This window comes from Dendropsophus ebraccatus, chromosome 13 (assembly GCF_027789765.1).
Source record: "Dendropsophus ebraccatus isolate aDenEbr1 chromosome 13, aDenEbr1.pat, whole genome shotgun sequence".
Lineage (NCBI taxonomy): Eukaryota > Metazoa > Chordata > Amphibia > Anura > Hylidae > Dendropsophus > Dendropsophus ebraccatus.
The window spans coordinates 35,764,913-35,785,048 of record NC_091466.1 but is presented as its reverse complement, the minus strand read 5'-3'; the positions used below and the strand labels follow the sequence as shown (position 1 = coordinate 35,785,048).

The following is a 20,136-nucleotide window of genomic DNA, read 5'->3' as shown; positions in this document are numbered from 1 at the left end:
AGGATCCGCAGCAAATTTGATGGTGCAGATCCGCAGCAGATTTTAATAACTGAATAACTGAAAACAGCATCAAATATGCTGGGGAGCTGCACGTGTGAACGCACCCATATGGAGATTTATATATACCAACAAGCAATGGTAGCAAAAATAATTTGACCTATAATCACCCCCTGTAAATCAGCCAACTAGTGGGAAACCGCCCGTTTGTCGGCTGATAATAATAATATTTATTTGTATAGCGCCAACAGATTCCACAGCATAGAATTAAATAGAAATAGAGATAAAAAAGGATCACAACTTTTGTGCGGTTGTAAAATTTACATCACTCTGTGGAAACAGGAGATGTGCGGCCGATAACAGTGAATGTTAATGACCACACAAATAATACCGCAATTGTTTATGCAGCCCGGATGCTCAGAAGAAATAACTTGCTCTCATCTCCCTAGCTCCAGCGCTGGTGGCCGCATACCGCTGCTCCAGGCCCCAGGCCGCTTCCTGGTCTGAGTAGGGGCCCGATAGGTCCGCTCAAGCCAGTCAGCGGTCAAGGCAGGACCCCACTACGGCCGTTGACTGGCTGAGCGGGCCAGACATGTCACGCCCCAAGTCCCCACTCAGACCAGGAAGCGTTGGGGACCTGGGGCCTGGAGTGGCGCTATGCGGCCACCAGCGCTGGAGCTGGGGTTGCGAGAACATATTTCTTTTATCCTCCCCTTCCCCGGCACTTGTAGGGGGGTGGGAAGAGGTCTGCCTGGACCTCCCCTTTATTATATTAAAACCAAACTGTGTTAATATATATAGTGTTTTGTTCTATATTTCACTTGGGTGTCCTGTGTCTACGTAATGTACTATATGGTAAAAGCGACAAGATACCATTATTCTATAGGTCAGCCCGAACACAGGTTTGCACAGATTCTCTGTTATATATATATTTTTAATGAAATACTTTTTTTTTGCAATTAATTAATGAAATGGGCCTATTGTGACGCTTATAACAGATTTATTTTTTCCCCTACGGAGCTGTATGGGGTGTCATTTTTTCCGCCATGATCTCTAGTTTTTATTAATACCATATTTGTAAAGATTGGACGTTTTGATCACTTACTAATTTTTTTATATATATAATGTAACATCAAATCGGTTATCCGTGCACTTTTTTCCCTCTCTTTGTGTACGCCGCTCGCAATGACACTTGTTATATTTTAATAGATCGGACAATTATGTACGCTACGGTATATTATATGTTTATTTATTTTTATGTGTTTTATTTATATAAAGGGAAAGGGGGTGATTTAAACTTTTATTGGGGGAGGGGCTTTGGGGTAGTGTATTAGTGATTTTAACTTTACATTTTTTTTACACATTTTAAGTTTTTACACATTTTAAGTCCCTTTGGGGGACTTTTACATACATTAGTGTGATAGGCGATCTACTCATTGAGCCTGCCTGCGGCATTTAAAGGAGTTAATGACATGCTGCAGCGCGATCGCTGCAGCCTGTTAATAATGGTGAGGTGCTGGCTGCTCACTGCAGCCGGCTCCCACCTCCTATGAAGTGCTCTCCGCTCTGGAGCGCGCTTAATAGCGGGAGAAACACCCTGGCATACAGTTATGCCCAGGGTCGTCTGGTGACAGACTTCCATCGCAAAACTGTACGTCCTGGGTTGTCTAGGGGTTAAACCAAAGCAAATTTTCCCATGAGAAATCGCTGATATGCAGACAATTGGTTCCACACCCCAAAAATAATGATTTATTATTCTCAATAACATGTAGAATAAATGAAACAAACATTCAGAAACAGCAGAATATGTGATATTATAAGTTACTGTACAGTAATGGAGAGGATGGGAAACACAAGCATGAAGGATGGGAGCATGAAGGAATAAGCAGGGCAGATGCGGGCACAGTATAGCAGCACTCTCTGTCCGGGGAGAGAGGGGTTACAGCTATGGAGAGATTACCCCCACAGTCCTGTCCCATGATGTAAGCCCCAGCCTGAAGTAGATCTGCTATGATGTGGAAGGTGGGGGAGACTTCCTGGGTCAGAGTACAGGGCTGTAGACCATGCTATGGGGACAACGTCCCTCCTCCACTCGCCCTCCCACCCAGTACAAGGAGCTTTTAAACCAAAGCAATGCTCTTAAACCAAGTCATAATTTTGAAAAGCTGTGAGCTCTTAAACCAAGTTACCACTGTAATTCAAAGAAGAATCATTGAGTCATATGATCTATGTATCCCAATCTTATGGGTAAAATATCACAGAAAAAAAAATGTAGGTGCTAAAGAACACACAATTGTAAATGCATATAACGTACTATTGTGTAAGGTATGAAGGGTGCTCTGTTTCTTTTCTGCGGCCCTCTGCGGTTTGTGAGTGCTAAGCTGTCTGTATATGGGTTACCTAATGTGTATGGCCAGCATAAAAAGACCGTACCCACAGACTGACATTTACATACCTGCTTCTGGGCTGGATGGGATCTTCCACATGTACAGGTTGAAATCATCTGAACCGGAGAGGATGTACTAAAAGAACAATTAAAACACATACAGTGTCAATACCTCAAGACAACTGATCTGAACTCTTGGATATACAGTAGATAGATCTGTGCTATATAATACCAACACAGTAAAATGCAGGAGCATTGTGTAGACTCACATACAAGCTTACATCTGTTCTATATAATACATGCTCTTCAACTGCTGTTTAGTCCCATTTGTAGACAGCAGGGCTAGTGATAAATAATTCCATTTACATCATCTACACAATCCGTTTCCTCAGTGGATTTACTCACCATCCAAGCAAATCCAAGGAGAACACACTTGTTAGAATTAGATAACTTAATATAACAAACAAAATATAAGCTCCTATAGACAGATTTCTGTCAGTGAATGCTACAGGCTTTACACAGAATCATAAGGGGTCTAATGTAGTTGGGGGGGGGGGGGGGGGGGGGCGGCGCTTTGCTGCCAAAAAATTCCCCACCATGTCTGCTGTCACAGAAGATGCAGACCTCCTCTCCAAATTCCAGCAGGTATAACAGGCACAGCTACTCCCAACAGATGAAGTATAAAACTACTTTATTAAAATAATAAAGCCATGTATAAAAGGCTCAGCATTGCGCGTTTCTAGACCGGACTGGTCTCTTCATCAGATGCTTGGTTAATAGAATGAGAAGTAGCCATATTTAAATCCAACAAGAGGAAGTGACATCACAAGTAGGAGGATACTAAGTATGGAATTCTGAGACTCAAGGTCCCCATACACTTTCAATAAATGACAGCCGAATGATCACTCAGGCATCAGTTATCTCTCACGTCCGTCCTCCCCAGACACGACAACATTTGGCAGGAATGCATGGGGAAGGGTAATCGGCAGCGAGAAAGCTCTTGCTGCGGCTTCTCTCTCCTGGAACAAAGGGGCCCCTCACGCTCTCTCACCACTGACATTATCCATCGGTTGTTGTTCAGGAGAGCCCCATATACAGGGAGGATCAAAAGTACAAGAATATAAACTGCACACCAATTGTTAAGTTGTCATAATTTTTTGTGTTTTATTTGTGCAATTAAAAAAAAAAATTTCAGTGACTCAAGACCTTTATCAACAGGGTATACTTTGTGCTTGAATATTAACCCCTTTGCGTCAGTAATCTGTATATATACGTTCCTACACTGACTGGGGCTTTCTGATGTGAACGGGATCGCTGCAGGGATAGCGATGCCGCTCACATCTGCGTCTGGGACTGCAGGTAATGAGAGTCAGCTGCGATCCCGCAGCCAACTCTCATTAACCCCTTTGACGCCATGATCTACAGCGATCAAGCATCTGTCACTGAGTGATCGGGGCCCAAGCAGCCGTGGGCCCACATAGATCCATTTCCTATACACGGTGCCGCATTCCGCCATCACCCTCATAGATCCATTTCCTATACACGGTGCCGCATTCCACCATCACCTACATAGATCCAGTTCCTATACAGTCATGGCCAAAAGTTTTGAGAATGACACAAATATTATAATTTCACATGTTCTGCTGCCCTCTGGATTTTATGTGTGTTTGTCAGATGTTTTTATCACATAAAGAAATTTAATCGCAATCATATTATGAGTAACAAAAGCTTATATTGAGAGTTAGAATGAGTTAATGCAGCAAGTCAATATTTGCAGTGTTGACCCTTCTTCTTCAGGACCTCTGCAATTCTCCCTGGCATGCTCTCAATAAACTTCTGGACCAAATCCTGACTGATAGCCGTCCATTCTTGCACAATCAATGCTTGCATTTTGTCAGAATTTGTTGGTTTTTGTTTGTCCACCCGTCTCTTGATGATTCACCACAAGTTCTCAATGGGATTAAGATATGTGGAGTTTCCAGGTCATGGATCCAAAATCTTTATGTTTTGTTCCCTGAGCCATTTAGTTATCACCTTTGCTTTATGGCAAGGTGCTCCATCATGCTGGAAAAGGCAGTGTAGATGGTCAAACTGCTCTTGGACAGTTGCAAGAAGTTGCTCTGGTACCAACCGATTCCCTTGGCTGAGAAGCAACCCCACACATGAATGGTTTCAGGATGCTTTACAGTTGGCATGAGACAAGACTGGTGGTAGCACTCACCTAGTCTTCTCCGAATAAGCTGTTTTCCAGATGTCCTAAACAATCGGAAAGGGGATTCATCAGAAAATGACTTTACCCCAGTCCTCAGCAGTCCACTCCCTGTATCTTTTGCAGAATGTCAGTCTGTCCCTGATGTTTTTTCTGGAGAGAAGTGGCTTTTTTGCTGCCCTCCTTGAGACCAGGCCTTGCTCCAAGAGTCTCCACCTCACAGTGTGTGCAGATGCACTCACACCTGCCTGCTGCCATTCCTGAGCAAGCTCTGCACTGCTGGTAGCCCCATCCCTCAGCTGAAACACTTTTAAGAGACGGTCCTGGCACTTGCTGGTCTTTCTTGGGCGCCCTGGAGCTTTTTGGTAACAATGGAACCTCTCTCCTTGAAGTTCTTGATGATGCGATAGATTGTTGACTGAGGTGCAATCTTTCTAGCTGCGATACTCTTCCCTGTTAGGCCATTTTTGTGCAGTGCAATGATGACTGCATGTGTTTCTTTAGAGGTAACCATGGTTAACAGAAGAAAAACAATGATGCCAAGCACAAGCCTCCTTTTAAATTGTCCATCGGTGTCATTCTCTAGGCAAATATTGACTTTGCAAGTAATTGCTGTTAAGCTGATCACTCTTTATAACATTCTGGAGTATATGCAAATTGCCATTTTAAAAACTGAAGCAGTAGACTGTGTAAAAATTAATATTTGTATCATTCTCAAAACTTTTGGCCATGACTGTACACAGTGTCGCATACATAGATCAAGTTCCTATATCCCGTGCCACATTCCGTCATCACCCACATAGATCCAGTTCCTATACACTGTATCCTTTTAAAGGGGTAGTGCGGCGGTAGACAATTATTCACAGAATAACACACATTACAAAGTTATACAACTTCGTGGCTGAGCAGCCGATGACGCGGCAGAGGGCGGCTGGCACTCAGGACGGACGGAGGGATTCGTCCGAAGACGACATCGCTGACTGAAGATCGGAGACGAGTCGGCACGTGACAGGTATGTATAGCGCACTACACTTCCGGGTACACGGGTGGGGGTGGTGGGACACGGGGAAGGGGGCCATTCACAGACATACCATACATTACAAAGTTGTATAACTTTGTAATGTGTGTTATTCTGTGAATAATTGTTTACCGCCGCACTACCCCTTTAATATTCATGCACACATAAACCTAAAAATTGATATTGATATTTGATACCATATACATAAAAGTTGATTGCAACTTGACAATTGGTGTGCAGTTGATATTCTTTTACTTTTTTTTTTATTTGTTTTAACTGGCGCCCCCTGACTTGAGTGCGCAGACATATTACTAGTTATAGACTATAAACTATAACAGACTATAAAGACGGAAATACCTTCTAAAAATGTGTAGACTACTGGTAAATACTAAAGCTGCTGTTTTGGGGATCAACTGATCCAATGTGCATGGTCCCAAATGTTAGATGGCATAAAAAGCATCAAACTGTTTTATATGCCACTACTATATACTGAATTGATTGTTGCAAAACGAGGCTGATTAAATTCACTATTTAACCCCATACCTGATGAAAGGTCTGTAACACTACTCCCACAGGTCTTAAAGCTACCCCATCCTGTACATAGGCCCTCCCTGCCTGATTTCCATGGTGGAGATTCTACTATGGAGCAAGGCATCAGCTGAGCACAATGTGAACACAAAGCTGCAGAGATGCCCCAGGACTGAGAACTATTTTCCCTCCTGCCATACTAACCCCACAGGGAAGGCGGGTGCTGACAGATTATCTGATACCAGCTCAAGGCATGTGCTGATGTCTGGAAGGAATGTGAACAGAAGCCATGAAAACCAGAGTCGTGCTTTCATTTCATGAGGACCACATTTTTTTTTTTTTACTGGAAGCAATTATAGGGGGTGGGGTAGCCTGCAGGCACCGGTAAGCAGAAGCTGCCTTACATGGAAGCAAGTCTTACAAGTATCAGGGCTATGTCACACCACGAAGGTGAGCACTACTGTCTAAATCATTGGGGCCCACTATGTAGTGACAAACACACGGGTAATCTCCTTGGACTGTGACGCGGAAGAGAACACGACAGGGACGCCTTTTATAAGTCTAGTCTCTGAACTGCACTTGCCCAGATTGCCAGAGGCAATAAACATTTATGATTAAGGCCAAAGTTCTCATAGCTATAATCTATAAGTATGCTAAGTATGGGATTGTGCTGCCGGAGCCGTTCACTGCGGCTGTGGCCATCAGGAATCCTTTACCCATCGCTCCTGTCTGCTGCCTGTTTACAGGAAAGCTGTCAGCTGGCTCTGTTTATGTAGAATTTGGCCTAAAGGTAGATGAGGCATTCCTTGTCAGCTCCTACAGAAATTCAGAGGGAACGGTAGGAGTGGGAGGTGATGTCAATGCATGAATGAGACTTGTGGTTACCCAGTCTGGGCCTCAGATTAATGAAAAATGCTGCATGTACAACTACAAAAACATGCGCTCAAGTGTTTATGAGAATGTCTTACACGGGTTACAAAACCTCCTCGATTTACCACAGAACATACTCAATGGTATTGTGCTCCACTAAGTAAAAGGAGGCCGTAAGGCGTTAGAAAAAGGGTCACCCTTTACCCAAAAAACACCACCACTTAGGGCTGGGCGATATGGGCAAAAAATAAAATCTCGATTTAAAAAAAATTTGGACGATTCTCGATTTAAATCTCGATTTTTTTTCTTTTTTTGCTAAATAAACAGAACATTTTCTCTCTGCAGCATCAGATACTATTTTAATGATATTTCAGACAACAACTGTATTGCTTTCCAGTGTAACAGAGCCCCCATATAGTATAGGAAATCATGTTTGTGCCTCCATCTACGTAGGGTGTAGTAGTGGAGGTCTAGTGGATAAGGGGTGTAGTAGTACAGGTATAGATGAGGGGTGACTGGGGAGACTGAAGGGGAATGGGGTGACACTGGGTGACACTGAAGGCGACTGGGGGGGGGGGGGACACTGAAGGCGACTGGGGGGGGGACACTGAAGGCGACTGGGGGGGGGGACACTGAAGGCGACTGGGGGGGACACTGAAGGCGACGGGGGGGGGACACTGAAGGCGACGGGGGGGGGGACACTGAAGGCGACGGGGGGGGGACACTGAAGGGGACTGGGGGGGGACACTGAAGGGGACTGGGGGGGGACACTGAAGGGGACACTGAAGGGGACTGGGGGGGACACTGAAGGGGACTGGGGGGGGACACTGAAGGGGACTGGGGGGGGACACTGAAGGGGACTGGGGGGGGGACACTGAAGGGGACTGGGGGGGGACACTGAAGGGGACTGGGGGGGGACACTGAAGGGGACTGGGGGGGGGACACTGAAGGGGACTGGGGGGGACACTGAAGGGGACTGGGGGGGACACTGAAGGGGACTGGGGGGGACACTGAAGGGGACGGGGGGGGACACTGAAGGGGACTGGGGGGGACACTGAAGGGGACTGGGGGGGACACTGAAGGGGACTGGGGGGGACACTGAAGGGGACTGGGGGGGGACACTGAAGGGGACTGGGGGGGACACTGAAGGGGACTGGGGGGGACACTGAAGGGGACTGGGGGGGGGACACTGAAGGGGACTGGGGGGGGGACACTGAAGGGGACTGGGGGGGGGACACTGAAGGGGACTGGGGGGGGGACACTGAAGGGGACTGGGGGGGGGACACTGAAGGGGACTGGGGGGGGACACTGAAGGGGACTGGGGGGGGGACACTGAAGGGGACTGGGGGGGGACACTGAAGGGGACTGGGGGACACTGAAGGGGACTGGGGGGACACTGAAGGGGACTGGGGGGACACTGAAGGGGACTGGGGGGGACACTGAAGGGGACTGGGGGGGACACTGATGGGGACTGGGGGGGACACTGATGGGGACTGGGGGGGACACTGAAGGGGACTGGGGGGGACACTGAAGGGGACTGGGGGGGACACTGAAGGGGACTGGGGGGGACACTGAGGGGATTGGGGGGGGACACTGAGGGGATTGGGGAGACACTGAGGGGATTGGGGGACTGGGGGGGACACTGAAGGGGACTGGGGGGACACTGAAGGGGACTGGGGGGCACTGAAGGGGACTGGGGGGACACTGAGGGGATGGGGGACACTGAAGGGGACTGGGGGAACACTGAGGGGACTGGGGGGACACTGAGGGGATGGGGGGGACACTGAGGGGATTGGGGGGGACACTGAAGGGGACTGGGGGGACACTGAGGGGACTGGGCGGGACACTGAGGGGACACTGAAGGGGACTGGGGGGACACTGAAGGGGACTGGGGGGGGACACTGAAGGGGACTGGGGGGGGACACTGAAGGGGACTGGGGGGGACACTGAAGGGGACTGGGGGGGGACACTGAAGGGGACTGGGGGGGGACACTGAAGGGGACTGGGGGGGACACTGAAGGGGACTGGGGGGGACACTGAAGGGGACTGGGGGGGGACACTGAAGGGGACTGGGGGGGACACTGAAGGGGACTGGGGGGGACACTGAAGGGGACTGGGGGGGACACTGAAGGGGACTGGGGGGGACACTGAAGGGGACTGGGGGGGACACTGAAGGGGACTGGGGGGGACACTGAAGGGGACTGGGGGGGACACTGAGGGGATTGGGGGGGACACTGAGGGGATTGGGGGACTGGGGGGGGACACTGAAGGGGACTGGGGGGCACTGAAGGGGACTGGGGGGACACTGAGGGGATGGGGGACACTGAGGGGACACTGAAGGGGACTGGGGGAACACTGAGGGGGACACTGAGGGGATGGGGGGACACTGAGGGGATGGGGGGGACACTGAGGGGACACTGAAGGGGACTGGGGGGACACTGAAGGGGACTGGGGGGACACTGAGGGGATGGGGGGACACTGAGGGGATGGGGGGACACTGAGGGGACTGGGGGGGACACTGAGGGGACTGGGGGGGGACACTGAGGGGATGGGGGGGGACACTGAGGGGACACTGAGGGGATGGGGGGGGGACACTGAGGGGACTGGGGGGTGACTGGTGCAGCTGGGGGTGATTGGAGCAGGAGGGCACATACATCTCCTTCTCCTCCTCCTCTCACCTCCGCACACATGCTCTCCTCCCGGCCAGACATGGAGGTCCCGGGTCTGTGGAGGAGGAGGCCGCAGGGACTACAGTAGGTGGTGATCGCGGCGCTGCGGGTCACGGAGCTATACAGCGGGAATGGGGATCTGCACTGAGCCCCCCCCATCCCCCTGCGGCCTCCTCCTCCACAGACCCAGGACCTCCACGTCTGGCCGGGAGGAGAGCGGGACGCTCAGTGGAGGGGGCGGGGGCAGGTCAGCGGCGGCGTTGTCAGTGGCTGGAGGCCGCCAGCACCGCCCCTCTCCAGCCTGGCCACCCAGCATCTTCTCCCCACTCACCCACACCGCCCCTCTACGGCTCTCCCGCCGGCCCGCACCGCAACCCACCTTCCTCTCAGCTCCTCTCCGCCACCGCAGCCCGAAATTATTTTTTGTGAAAATCGAATTTACGATTTTCACAAAAAATCAAATCGATTTCAACGTTCTGGACGATTAATCGAATTAATTCGATTAATCGCCCAGCCCTACCACCACTTTTGTCCATGGTTATGCCTAGAACTGCATCCCAGGCTCATTCTGACCCGACTCCCAGAGCTGTGCCGGCTGTGGCTGCTGGAGAGGATGATGGCAGAGGGGTGAGGGGGATGCCCTGTTTCCCTCAGTGTCCCCCTGCCATCATCCTCCCCAGCAGCCACAGCCCGCACAGCTCTGGGAGTCGGGTCGTGACATCACCATGTTATGCAGGAAGTGAAGCCTTGATGCAGTAGTAAGTGCAGGGAAAAAAGCACTTTATAAGCATTTCCTGTAATAAGTGTATATTGGTGATTTGTAAAACTTTTGGGGGGCAATACAATACTTTAATAAAAAATTTTGCCGGACTTCTCCTTAATGGTGTGTTCACACCTACAGGATCTGCAGCTGATTTTCTGCAGCAGATTTCATTTAAATAACTGAACACAGCATCAAATCTGCTGCAGATCTGCTGCAGATCCTGTAGGTGTGAACGCACCCTAAGGGTGCGTTCACACCTACAGGATCTGCAGCAGATTTGATGCTGTGTTCAGTTATTTAAATGAAATCTGCTGCAGAAAATCAGCTGCAGATCCTGTAGGTGTGAACGCACCATTAAAGGGAATTTTGGGTGTTTTTTTTCTAATTTGTCTTTTTATTATCTACAGTATATCATAAAATAATTCTAAAATCTTGTAGTTTCCAGAGACTTCCTGTTCTTTGTGTCTATCTCCATAGGTTTGCCATAATGCATGTCACTATATGCTGAATAGCTTAGGCAACCCCCATAATAATGTAGTACACATTTACAAAATATACATTATAATATATATATATATTATATATATATATATATACACACACAGTCAAAACAGAAAGATTATAAATAAAGAGCATGTTCCAGTATCCGGGTCTAATCAGTAATAATAAATCTACGTAAACATTCTCTGTAAACCCAAAAACTGTTGGCAGAGGATTGTAGAGAGACCACTTAACAGTATGTGTGCCCAATGCATTCAAAGACACTCCTAAAAAGGGACCAGTATTGTAAAATGGGGTTACCCCTAACTTTATAGCTTTCCTTGGTGAAAAGACATGAGAATATTTATATACTGTAAGAGCTGTGATACTGTGGAATAGTCTCTACAGGAAATGGTTATTTTGAGAAAAACTTCTTTGATTATTCTGCAACAAAACATGAACTTTTGTAAATCTAGATATTATACTTTTGCATGTAGAAGTGTGTATTCTCAGATATGTTTCTGAATATGGATTACTGTAGTGTTGGACTGTGTGGCATTATACCCATTCCAGTTGTTAATATCATGGCATCAAAAAACTCTGGTGTTTGACTTTGTAACCTTGTATATCTACTGAACATTGCTGTATTCTACTTTTTAGCCCTTGCACATCTAATGAACTTTGTTGTCTTCTCCTTAATAACCGTTGCATCTCTACTTCCTGATTTGTTTTTTCCCATTTTTCATTCTTAACAATGTAAGAAAACTCAAAGAGGTGATGTACATAAGTAAAACCACTGTTGAACATTATCCAGTCTGATTGCTACATGAGTTTAGGAAGATGTGGTTCATACCCTAAAGTGTTGCTGTAGTTGTTCAAAACATTTGACATGTCATAGAGACATATCAAAAGTTGTGATCGGTCCAGGTCTGCGTGTTCAGACCTGTCCCAATTGGGAGAACGAGCAGAGAGAGGTCCACACTGCAGGGCGTTCTCTCCCAGCTCTGTTTAAGAGAGTCGGGCTTCATAGACTGACATTATGAGCCCGACAATACAGAGTTAGGCTATGTTCACACAACGTATGTTTTCGTAAAAGTACGGTCGTTGTTGCAATTGGCAACAACGTCCGTACTTTTTACGAATAGATACGTTGCCCAGCCTTCTATGGGATCCCGGCCGGAGCGTATATGTCAGTTTTCTGCGGCCGCTATTCAGTGAATTGCAGCCATAAAAAAACTGGTCAGTGCACACCATGAAGCGAGCAGCTTCGGCCGCAAGCTTCATAGTGTGCTGTGGAGAGTTCTGATGCGGGCGCGCACAGATGCGCTCGCATCAGAACTCTGCGGGGCTAAAGATCATCCGGCCGGTACTGCAGTACTGGCCGGGATGATCTTTTCAGAGACCAGCCGCTCCGTGACCTGGCCGGGTCACGGAACGGCCGGTCTCTTATGCCATGTGAACATGGCCTTATGCTGTATGAGAACACTGAGAGTAACAAGATTGATCCATTAAATCCAGCGTCCCACAGACTGAAATGGGGTATGGTGATAGACCTATGGACCATTCTAAACATTTGCCTTTCTAATGTGTTTGCACCCTTTCAAAATATGCAACAATTTTTAATCCACTGCAACAATGGTGGATGGCTGCTTCCTCACCTGATCTCGGTCTCCAGCAAAACAGCAACTCTTCATGGTACATGAGTTAAAGTAACCCTGATTGTCAAACTGGAATATGGGCAGACGAGAGTGGATATCATACAGAACAGGAGGCAGTCGTCGGCGCAGAGCTAGCAGCTGAGTCCCATTGCTGTTAAACCTCACGCTCATAGCACTTTGCAGGGAAAGGTTTCCACCATAGCGTAGAAGAGATCTAAAGTAAGAAAAGAATAACATTTTAAAGAAAAGGAAGTTATTAACATAGGCCGCTATACATACACACCAGTAAATAAAAAAAAAAAAGGGAAACAATTTCTTAAATAATCTTCTATATCATCTGTTTTGGGAAAATCGGGGCAACAACACATGTGGTGGCCACTAGAACTAGCTGCTCAGGGGTCTGAGACAGATGACAGGCGACCCCAGTGTACACTGTACTAATAAAAAATTACAAATCCTAAATGTTTTCCAAATAAGGGGACAACCTATGCACACATTTACAGATGGCCATCACATCATGTTATATGGCAGTAGCTTGCCCAGCAAAACAGATCAACATGCCATATCAGTATTTGGAAGACCCCTATACATAAGAGACTGTCAGTTGATCCTGCTGAATTTATTGGGTACGGCTGACTTATGAATGGGCTTACTGAAGGAGGGCACCATATTGCTTCGGATGTTACATAAATACGTCTCTGTGCTGGAAATCATGGCCAAATACCATATGTCTCTATTGCTACAACACTATACTAAAGCAAGAATACAAATCTTCCATGTAAATGTGTTTTCAGAGCTAAGAGAATCTCAGATGAATGCTAATATGCTACCTGTACGTCATGGACAGTGAGGTAGGTGTAAATGTGAGAAGGTGTGCCCGACCTACCATATGTCATGTTGTGATGTGTCTTATTAGTAATGCCCATATCCCGACCTTACAATGCAGTCTCTTCATTAATATGCCCTTGCCCTATCTTTGTATTCCAGTTCCTAACCTCACCGTGTATAATCATTCTCCTCCTCTGCCTAAAGGCTGCAAAAGTCTCACCGGAAACTCCTTTCCACACAACATGATGTTCTTGATCTAAAAAATTTAATGACTCAAGGCTGTGCTTGGTTCATCACAAGTGAATCTTTACTTATTGCAAGTAGTCACTTGTATCTTAGGCTACGTTCACATCAGGGTTTTTCTTTTTTACCAACGGATCCGTCCATATTAATTAAACGGATGAGCATAAACTGATGAGCAGACTGATGCAAACTGATTGCAAAATGTTAATTTTTTTTAATGGTCCGTTTGTATTTTGGCTTAAAAAAACTGACTTTTGTACATCAGTCAGCATCCGTTTTTCTATCAGTTTATTTTTCTTCTTTGGTTTCTTGCTGCTTCTGCGCATGCTCAGTGCATAAACGGATGAAAACAAACGGATGTGAACGGAAATACCTTCCGTTTTAGATCCGTCCTCATTGACTACAATGTTAAAAAAAACGGAAGTAAAAAAAAAACGGAAATTACTGCAAACACTATTTTTTCCTATGTTCAAAAAAAATGGATCTTGAACGGATTGCATGCAAATGGAGCACAATTAGGGCAAACGGAGCACAGTAAAATATCATGGGAGTCTATGGGGATTTTAATGGATCCGCCAGTTTCCGTTTTGCTTACTCCAAAACGGAAAAGGTAGACGGAATGGTGCCGGTTGGTCAAACGCTGATGTGAACGAACCCTTACTATTTAGGAGCACCCACAACTAGCTGGAGGGGGTGGGGGTATTAATCAGAAAACCAAAAAAGAAAAAAGGCTGGACACACCATACAAGTGCACACCACAAATGTAAAGTATCAAAAAATCTCAATTTTATTAAGCAAATTATTGAACACCAAACACATAATTAAAAACATCTAAAAGGTTCCCTTAAGGAACATAACAATACTCAAGGTTGACCCACATGCACAATCAACAGTGGGTCTATACCCTACAGGGGGCTATATGCACATGATAATGCAACTATGACCAGAGCTACCAAACATCAAGGCGAACAACAGAAAACAAGGAACATGTATATGTATTAAATCAAATGATTTGTATAGTATAATGTTACAATGGTTACTGCAAATAATAACCTTGGGTATATATTGAATACAAAGTGACTACTAATACCATGTGATACCTGTAAAGTAACAAATGAAAACAAAGTCCCTGTCACCCACAAACAGGGGCCACAATAACGCCTAGGGAAGCTCCAACGGTCATGGAATAATCACCCCTGGAAGAAAGGCTCCACGCGTATCGACGCGTATCTTGTTCCGGTGTTCCCATAAATACTATCACAAATTAATACATAAATACATAATTAAAAATAGCTGTGGTATAACGGCCCCATGATTTACCTGGTGGATCATACAAGGTGCACCCCGTCATCAACCTGGCCGCCGGTGGCGTGTGTAAGTCTCCTCTGCGCATGACCAGTTAGTTTCAGTGTCATCACGTGATCATTTCGGTCACGCGTTTGACACGTCATAATACTGGCGCATGCGCGAGAACTTAGAATCATGAAGCGAGGTTGGCAAATTTAAAAGATACTAATTCAAGATAGAGTACATGAAGAAAACTCAGGCTGTAGAACAAAAAAGTATAGGTTTCAAAACATAAGGATATGTGAGTATATGTGTTGTAGCGAGAACAGGACTAGATAAGTCTCTTCCGCGCATAACCCAAAAGTTTCAGTGTCGTCACGTGATCTGTCAGGTCACGCGTCCGACACGTCATGGTACTGGCGCATGCGCGAGAACTTAGAATAGTAGAGCAAAGTTGACAAATTTGAATGATAATAACTGAAGATAAAGTATATAGAGGAACTCAAGCTATAGGACATGAAGGTATAGGCTCTAAACCAAAAGGATGTATAAATCTATGTATCATAACAAGGACAAGACTGAATATATTCGGTCATATTATATTGCTAATACAAAAGAATGTATCCTGATGGTACGCCACACTGTTCAGATGGATATAAAAGATAACAATACCACACTATAATAAGTCAGATGGATACAATACCACACTAAAATGAGTCAGATAGATATAATAGAAAACAAAACCACACTAAAATGTATCAATGATTTAAGTAAGTAAAATAAATACCGATACCGGTATTTACCGGCATCGGTATAATACAAAGGAATGTATCCTGATGGTACGCAACACTGTTCAGATGGATATAAAAGATAACAATACCACACTATAATAAGTCAGATGGATATAATACCACACTAAAATGAGTCAGATAGATATAATAAAAAACAAAACCACACTAAAATGTATCAATAATTAAATAAGTAAAGTAAATACCAATACCACATCAGATGAAATAATTATTGTTATTCAACATGATCATGCTACATGTCTCGGTGTGTTAATTTAATTCAAAAGATTATTCTATCATGTTATATTAATATTCCTTCATTCATTATATATTGTTTATTATTTGATGGTTATATATTTGTTTTTTATTAAGTTATTAATTTATTTTTTTATTATTGTTTGTTATTTTTATTTTTTATTATTTTTTATTTTATTTTGTTATTTTTTATTTTATGTTTTTTTATTATTTTTTATTAATATTTATTTGTTATTTGTACTTTTTCGGATAACAGTATCTATATTTATAAGTACATGTGTAGGTGCCAAATTCTCATTATATGTAAGACCGTGATATAATTAGTTACTAAATAACATACTGTAGCCAAATTGAAATTGTATGCTGATACATAATTAGGCAGCAGTATGCTCTGTAAAAATGAAACCTAAAGTGTCTTAAATTATACCAAAGTGAATTTACTGTGTATTGCAGTCCATATATTCACATAATGTCCACCTCATATCTAATACTAATAAACAGCACAACCATAAACGAATGAAGTTTAACCAGATCCAATGCGCATTGGATACATCCCTAGGATATCCCCCACGCGGCCAAATGGCCACGTCAGAGAGCCCCAGATAGACGACCCCAAATCTACAATACCCAAGACAATATATAGCAAGATATGGTAGAGCCTCCAAATTTGTTTTGCTCATTAATCAGAAAACCAGCACAACGTCTGCTGGACATGATGGAAGAATTAAAAAAAAAACCTGTACATTACCACCAAGACGGCTTTATGCACTTGTCTAATTCAAGAGGTGGCTATCCAGCTAGTGCAAAACTACAAGTCCCAGCATGCCCTGACAGGCTTTGGCTGTCAAGGTGTGTAGGTTTGCCACAGCTGGGGAACCATATGATGGATCACTGGTATGATGTGTTAGCTCAGCAGATGAAGGGTTCTTTAAAATTTTGTAAGGGTGAACTCCCATTTGATAGTAAGGAGTCAGACTGGACCTCCAGCCATCAGCTGAGACAGCTACAAAACCCCTGATGAAGTCGCTTGTGTGACGGAACACGTGGAGCATCGGAGGCCTCTACTCTGGGCTGGCTGTTTGCCTTGGTGATATTGTTTATATTGCTGTTTTGCACTTAATTTTTTTGTGATTTTTATCCTAGGTTGCCCTATCCCTATACTAAGCTTACACTTGCCAGACTGTTCTATATTGGTATTGTGGGATATGTGATCCTAGGGGGAGTTGAGGTCTATTTGGGATTCATCCTCTCCCAGTGTGTTTTGTTTTTTTTTTTTTTTGGTGTTTTTAAAAGCTAGTGTTTTTTTTACCTCTATAAAATCTAATATTCTAATAATCTAATCTTTATATAGGTACACATCTTTTCTTTTTTGGTATGTTGTTATAAGTGTACCTGGAGGTGTTTTGAGCCCTTTTTATTTGAAGTGTAACAATCATTTAGGGTGCCTTCACACACCGGATCCGCAGATTTGATGGTGCAGATTTGATGCTGTGTTCAGTTATTTAGACCAAATCAGCTGCGGATCCGCAGCAGAAAATCTGCTGCGATACGGTGTGTGTGAAGCTACCCTTAAAAAAAAGTTCAGACGTGTTAGAGGTTTGTATCGTTCGGGGATCGGGTGCTGGGACCCACGCAGATTGCTAGAATGAATGGGCAAATGCAGGCTGCAGCGCATGCTCTTCCCTTTATCTCTGTTGTAACTGGTAATACGAGCAGTCTACAGAATTATAATGGGAGCCTATGGAACTTTCGGCAATAGGAAGTTGCATAGGCTCCAAATATAACACAAATCGCTCGTATTACAAGTTTATAGCAGAGAGAAAAGGGGCAGAGTGCGCACTTCTGAGCGCATCTACCCCTTCATTCTAGTGAACAGCAGGGGTCCCAGAACCTGGACCCGACCAATGCAAACCTCTAACATGTCGCTGTGACAAGTCAGAATTTCTTTTAAATGATGCCTGCTTGCCTCTTTTTGTATACAGCGACAATGCCCATGTTTATGCATTACACAGACAAATGACTAACGGTAACCGTGTAATGCACATTTACTATGATGCTGATATAGGGTTATCCAGCACTTGCTGCCTGATACCCCATCACATCCCTGGCTATTTTAGAGACAGTGCCTTTTAACCTCTTCCTGCATTTCAATATACGTTTATGCTGGAAGTGCAGAATGTCAGTTTGACAGTACACTGAAATTAGGGCTGGGCGATATGGCCCAAAAATTAAATCTCGATTTTTTTAAAATTTTGGACGATTCTCGATTTAAATCTCGATTTTTTCTCTTTTTGCTAAACAAACAGGACATTTTTCTCCCTGCAGCATCAGAAACTATTTTATAGACGTTTGAGACAACAACCATATTGCTTCCCAGTGTAACAGTGCTCCTCCCGTGCCCCTATGTAGTAGACAAGCCCATTGTGTGCCCCATATAAGTAGTTTTCCCAAATATGTGCCCTATGTACTAGTGTATTAGTAGTAGTACAGATGAGGGGATTAGCAGTACAGGTAAAGATGAGGGGTGTAGTAGTGGTACAGATGAGGGGTGTAGTAGTAGTAGTACAGGAACAGATGAGGGGTGCAGTAGTAGTAGTGCAGGTAAAGATGAGGGTGTAGTAGTAGTACAGGTACAGATGAGTGTAGTAGTAGTACAGGTAAAGATGAGGGGTGTAGTAGTAGTAGTACAGGTACAGATGAGGGGTGTAGTAGTACAGGTACAGATGAGGGGTGTAGTAGTAGTACAGGTACAGATGAGGGGTGTAGTAGTAGGGTTGCAGGTAAAGATGAGGGGTGTAGTAGTAGTACAGGTACAGATGAGGGGTGTAGTAGTAGTACAGGTTCAGATGAGGGGTGTAGTAGTAGTACAGGTTCAGATGAGGAGTGTAGTAGTACAGGTAAAGATGAGGAGTGTAGTAGTAGTACAGGTAAAGATGAGGGGTGTAGTAGTAGTACAGGTACAGATGAGGGGTGTAGTAGTAGTACAGGTAAAGATGAGGGGTGTAGTAGTAGTACAGGTACAGATGAGGAGTGTAGTAGTAGTACAGGTAAAGATGAGGGGTATAATAGTAGTAGTACAGGTACAGATTAGGAGTGTAGTAGTAGTACAGGTAAAGATGAGGGGTATAATAGTAGTAGTACAGGTACAGATTAGGAGTGTAGTAGTAGTACAGGTATAGATGAGGAGTGTAGTAGTAGTAGTAGTACAGGTATAGATGAGGAGTGTAGTAGTAGTACAGGTATAGATGAGCCTGGTGTAGTGGTAGTACAGGTGCAGATGAGGAGTGTAGTAGTAGTACAGGTAAAGATGAGGGGTGTAGTAGTAGTACAGGTAAAGATGAGTGTCAGGGACATAGCTAAGAGCATGGGGCAGACTGGGGGGGGAAGGGCATGGGGTACACTGGGCTGGAGAGCATGGGGTACACTGGGGGGGCAAGTATGGGGCACACTGGGGGGAGCAAGGGGCAGACTAGGGGGGAAAGGCATGGGGTACACTGGGGGACATGCATGGGGCACACTGGCAGATCGGCAGGGGCATGGAGCAGACCGGGGCAGGAGGGAACATACCTGGTGTACCCGCTCTGCGCGGGCGCACACCACCGGCACTTGCGCTCTCCTCCCGCCCGCACTACTCCCCGCAGCGGACCCGCCCCCATTGCCAGACATATACGCGCGCTTCCTCCCGGCCGCACATGGAGGTCCCCGGAGGAGGCTGCAGATACTGAAGCATCGGGTGATAGTGTCGCTGCTGTACAGCTCCAGCACCCGCAGCGATCACCCGATGCTTCAGTATCTGCAGCCTCCTCCGGGGACTTCCATGTGCGGCCGGGAGGAAGCGCGCGTACACGTCCGGCTATGGGGGCGGGTCAGAGGCGGGGACATAGGACGCTGCTGGGCGCTCTCGCTCCTCACGCTGTTTCAGTAGCTGGAGGATGCGAGCAGCCCGCCCGCGCGCCCAAATCCAATGATTTTTTTGGAAAATCGATTTTCGATTTTCCAAAAAAGTCAAATCGATTCTCAAATTCTGGGCGAATTAATCGAATTAATTCGATTAATCACCCAGCCCTAACTGAAATATATAAAAATATGTATAAAGAAGAACCCATATTAAAATCACCTAATTTACCTATTAAACAAATTGTAATAAAAAAAAAAAT

At 45.4% G+C, this 20,136-nt stretch overlaps 1 protein-coding gene across 1 annotated transcript in view; it reads right to left on the bottom strand.

Annotated features, from left to right (window-relative positions):
- Positions 1-20,136, bottom strand: part of DCAF5 (DDB1 and CUL4 associated factor 5) — a 47,823-nt gene that overhangs the window by 4,314 nt on the left and 23,373 nt on the right. Inside the window, exons 6-7 of the mRNA XM_069949146.1 lie at positions 12,579-12,792; positions 2,453-2,519 (exon numbers count right to left, since the gene is read on the bottom strand). Coding sequence (XP_069805247.1) covers positions 2,453-2,519; positions 12,579-12,792 — 281 coding nt within the window. The remainder of the gene's footprint in view (positions 1-2,452; positions 2,520-12,578; positions 12,793-20,136) is intronic.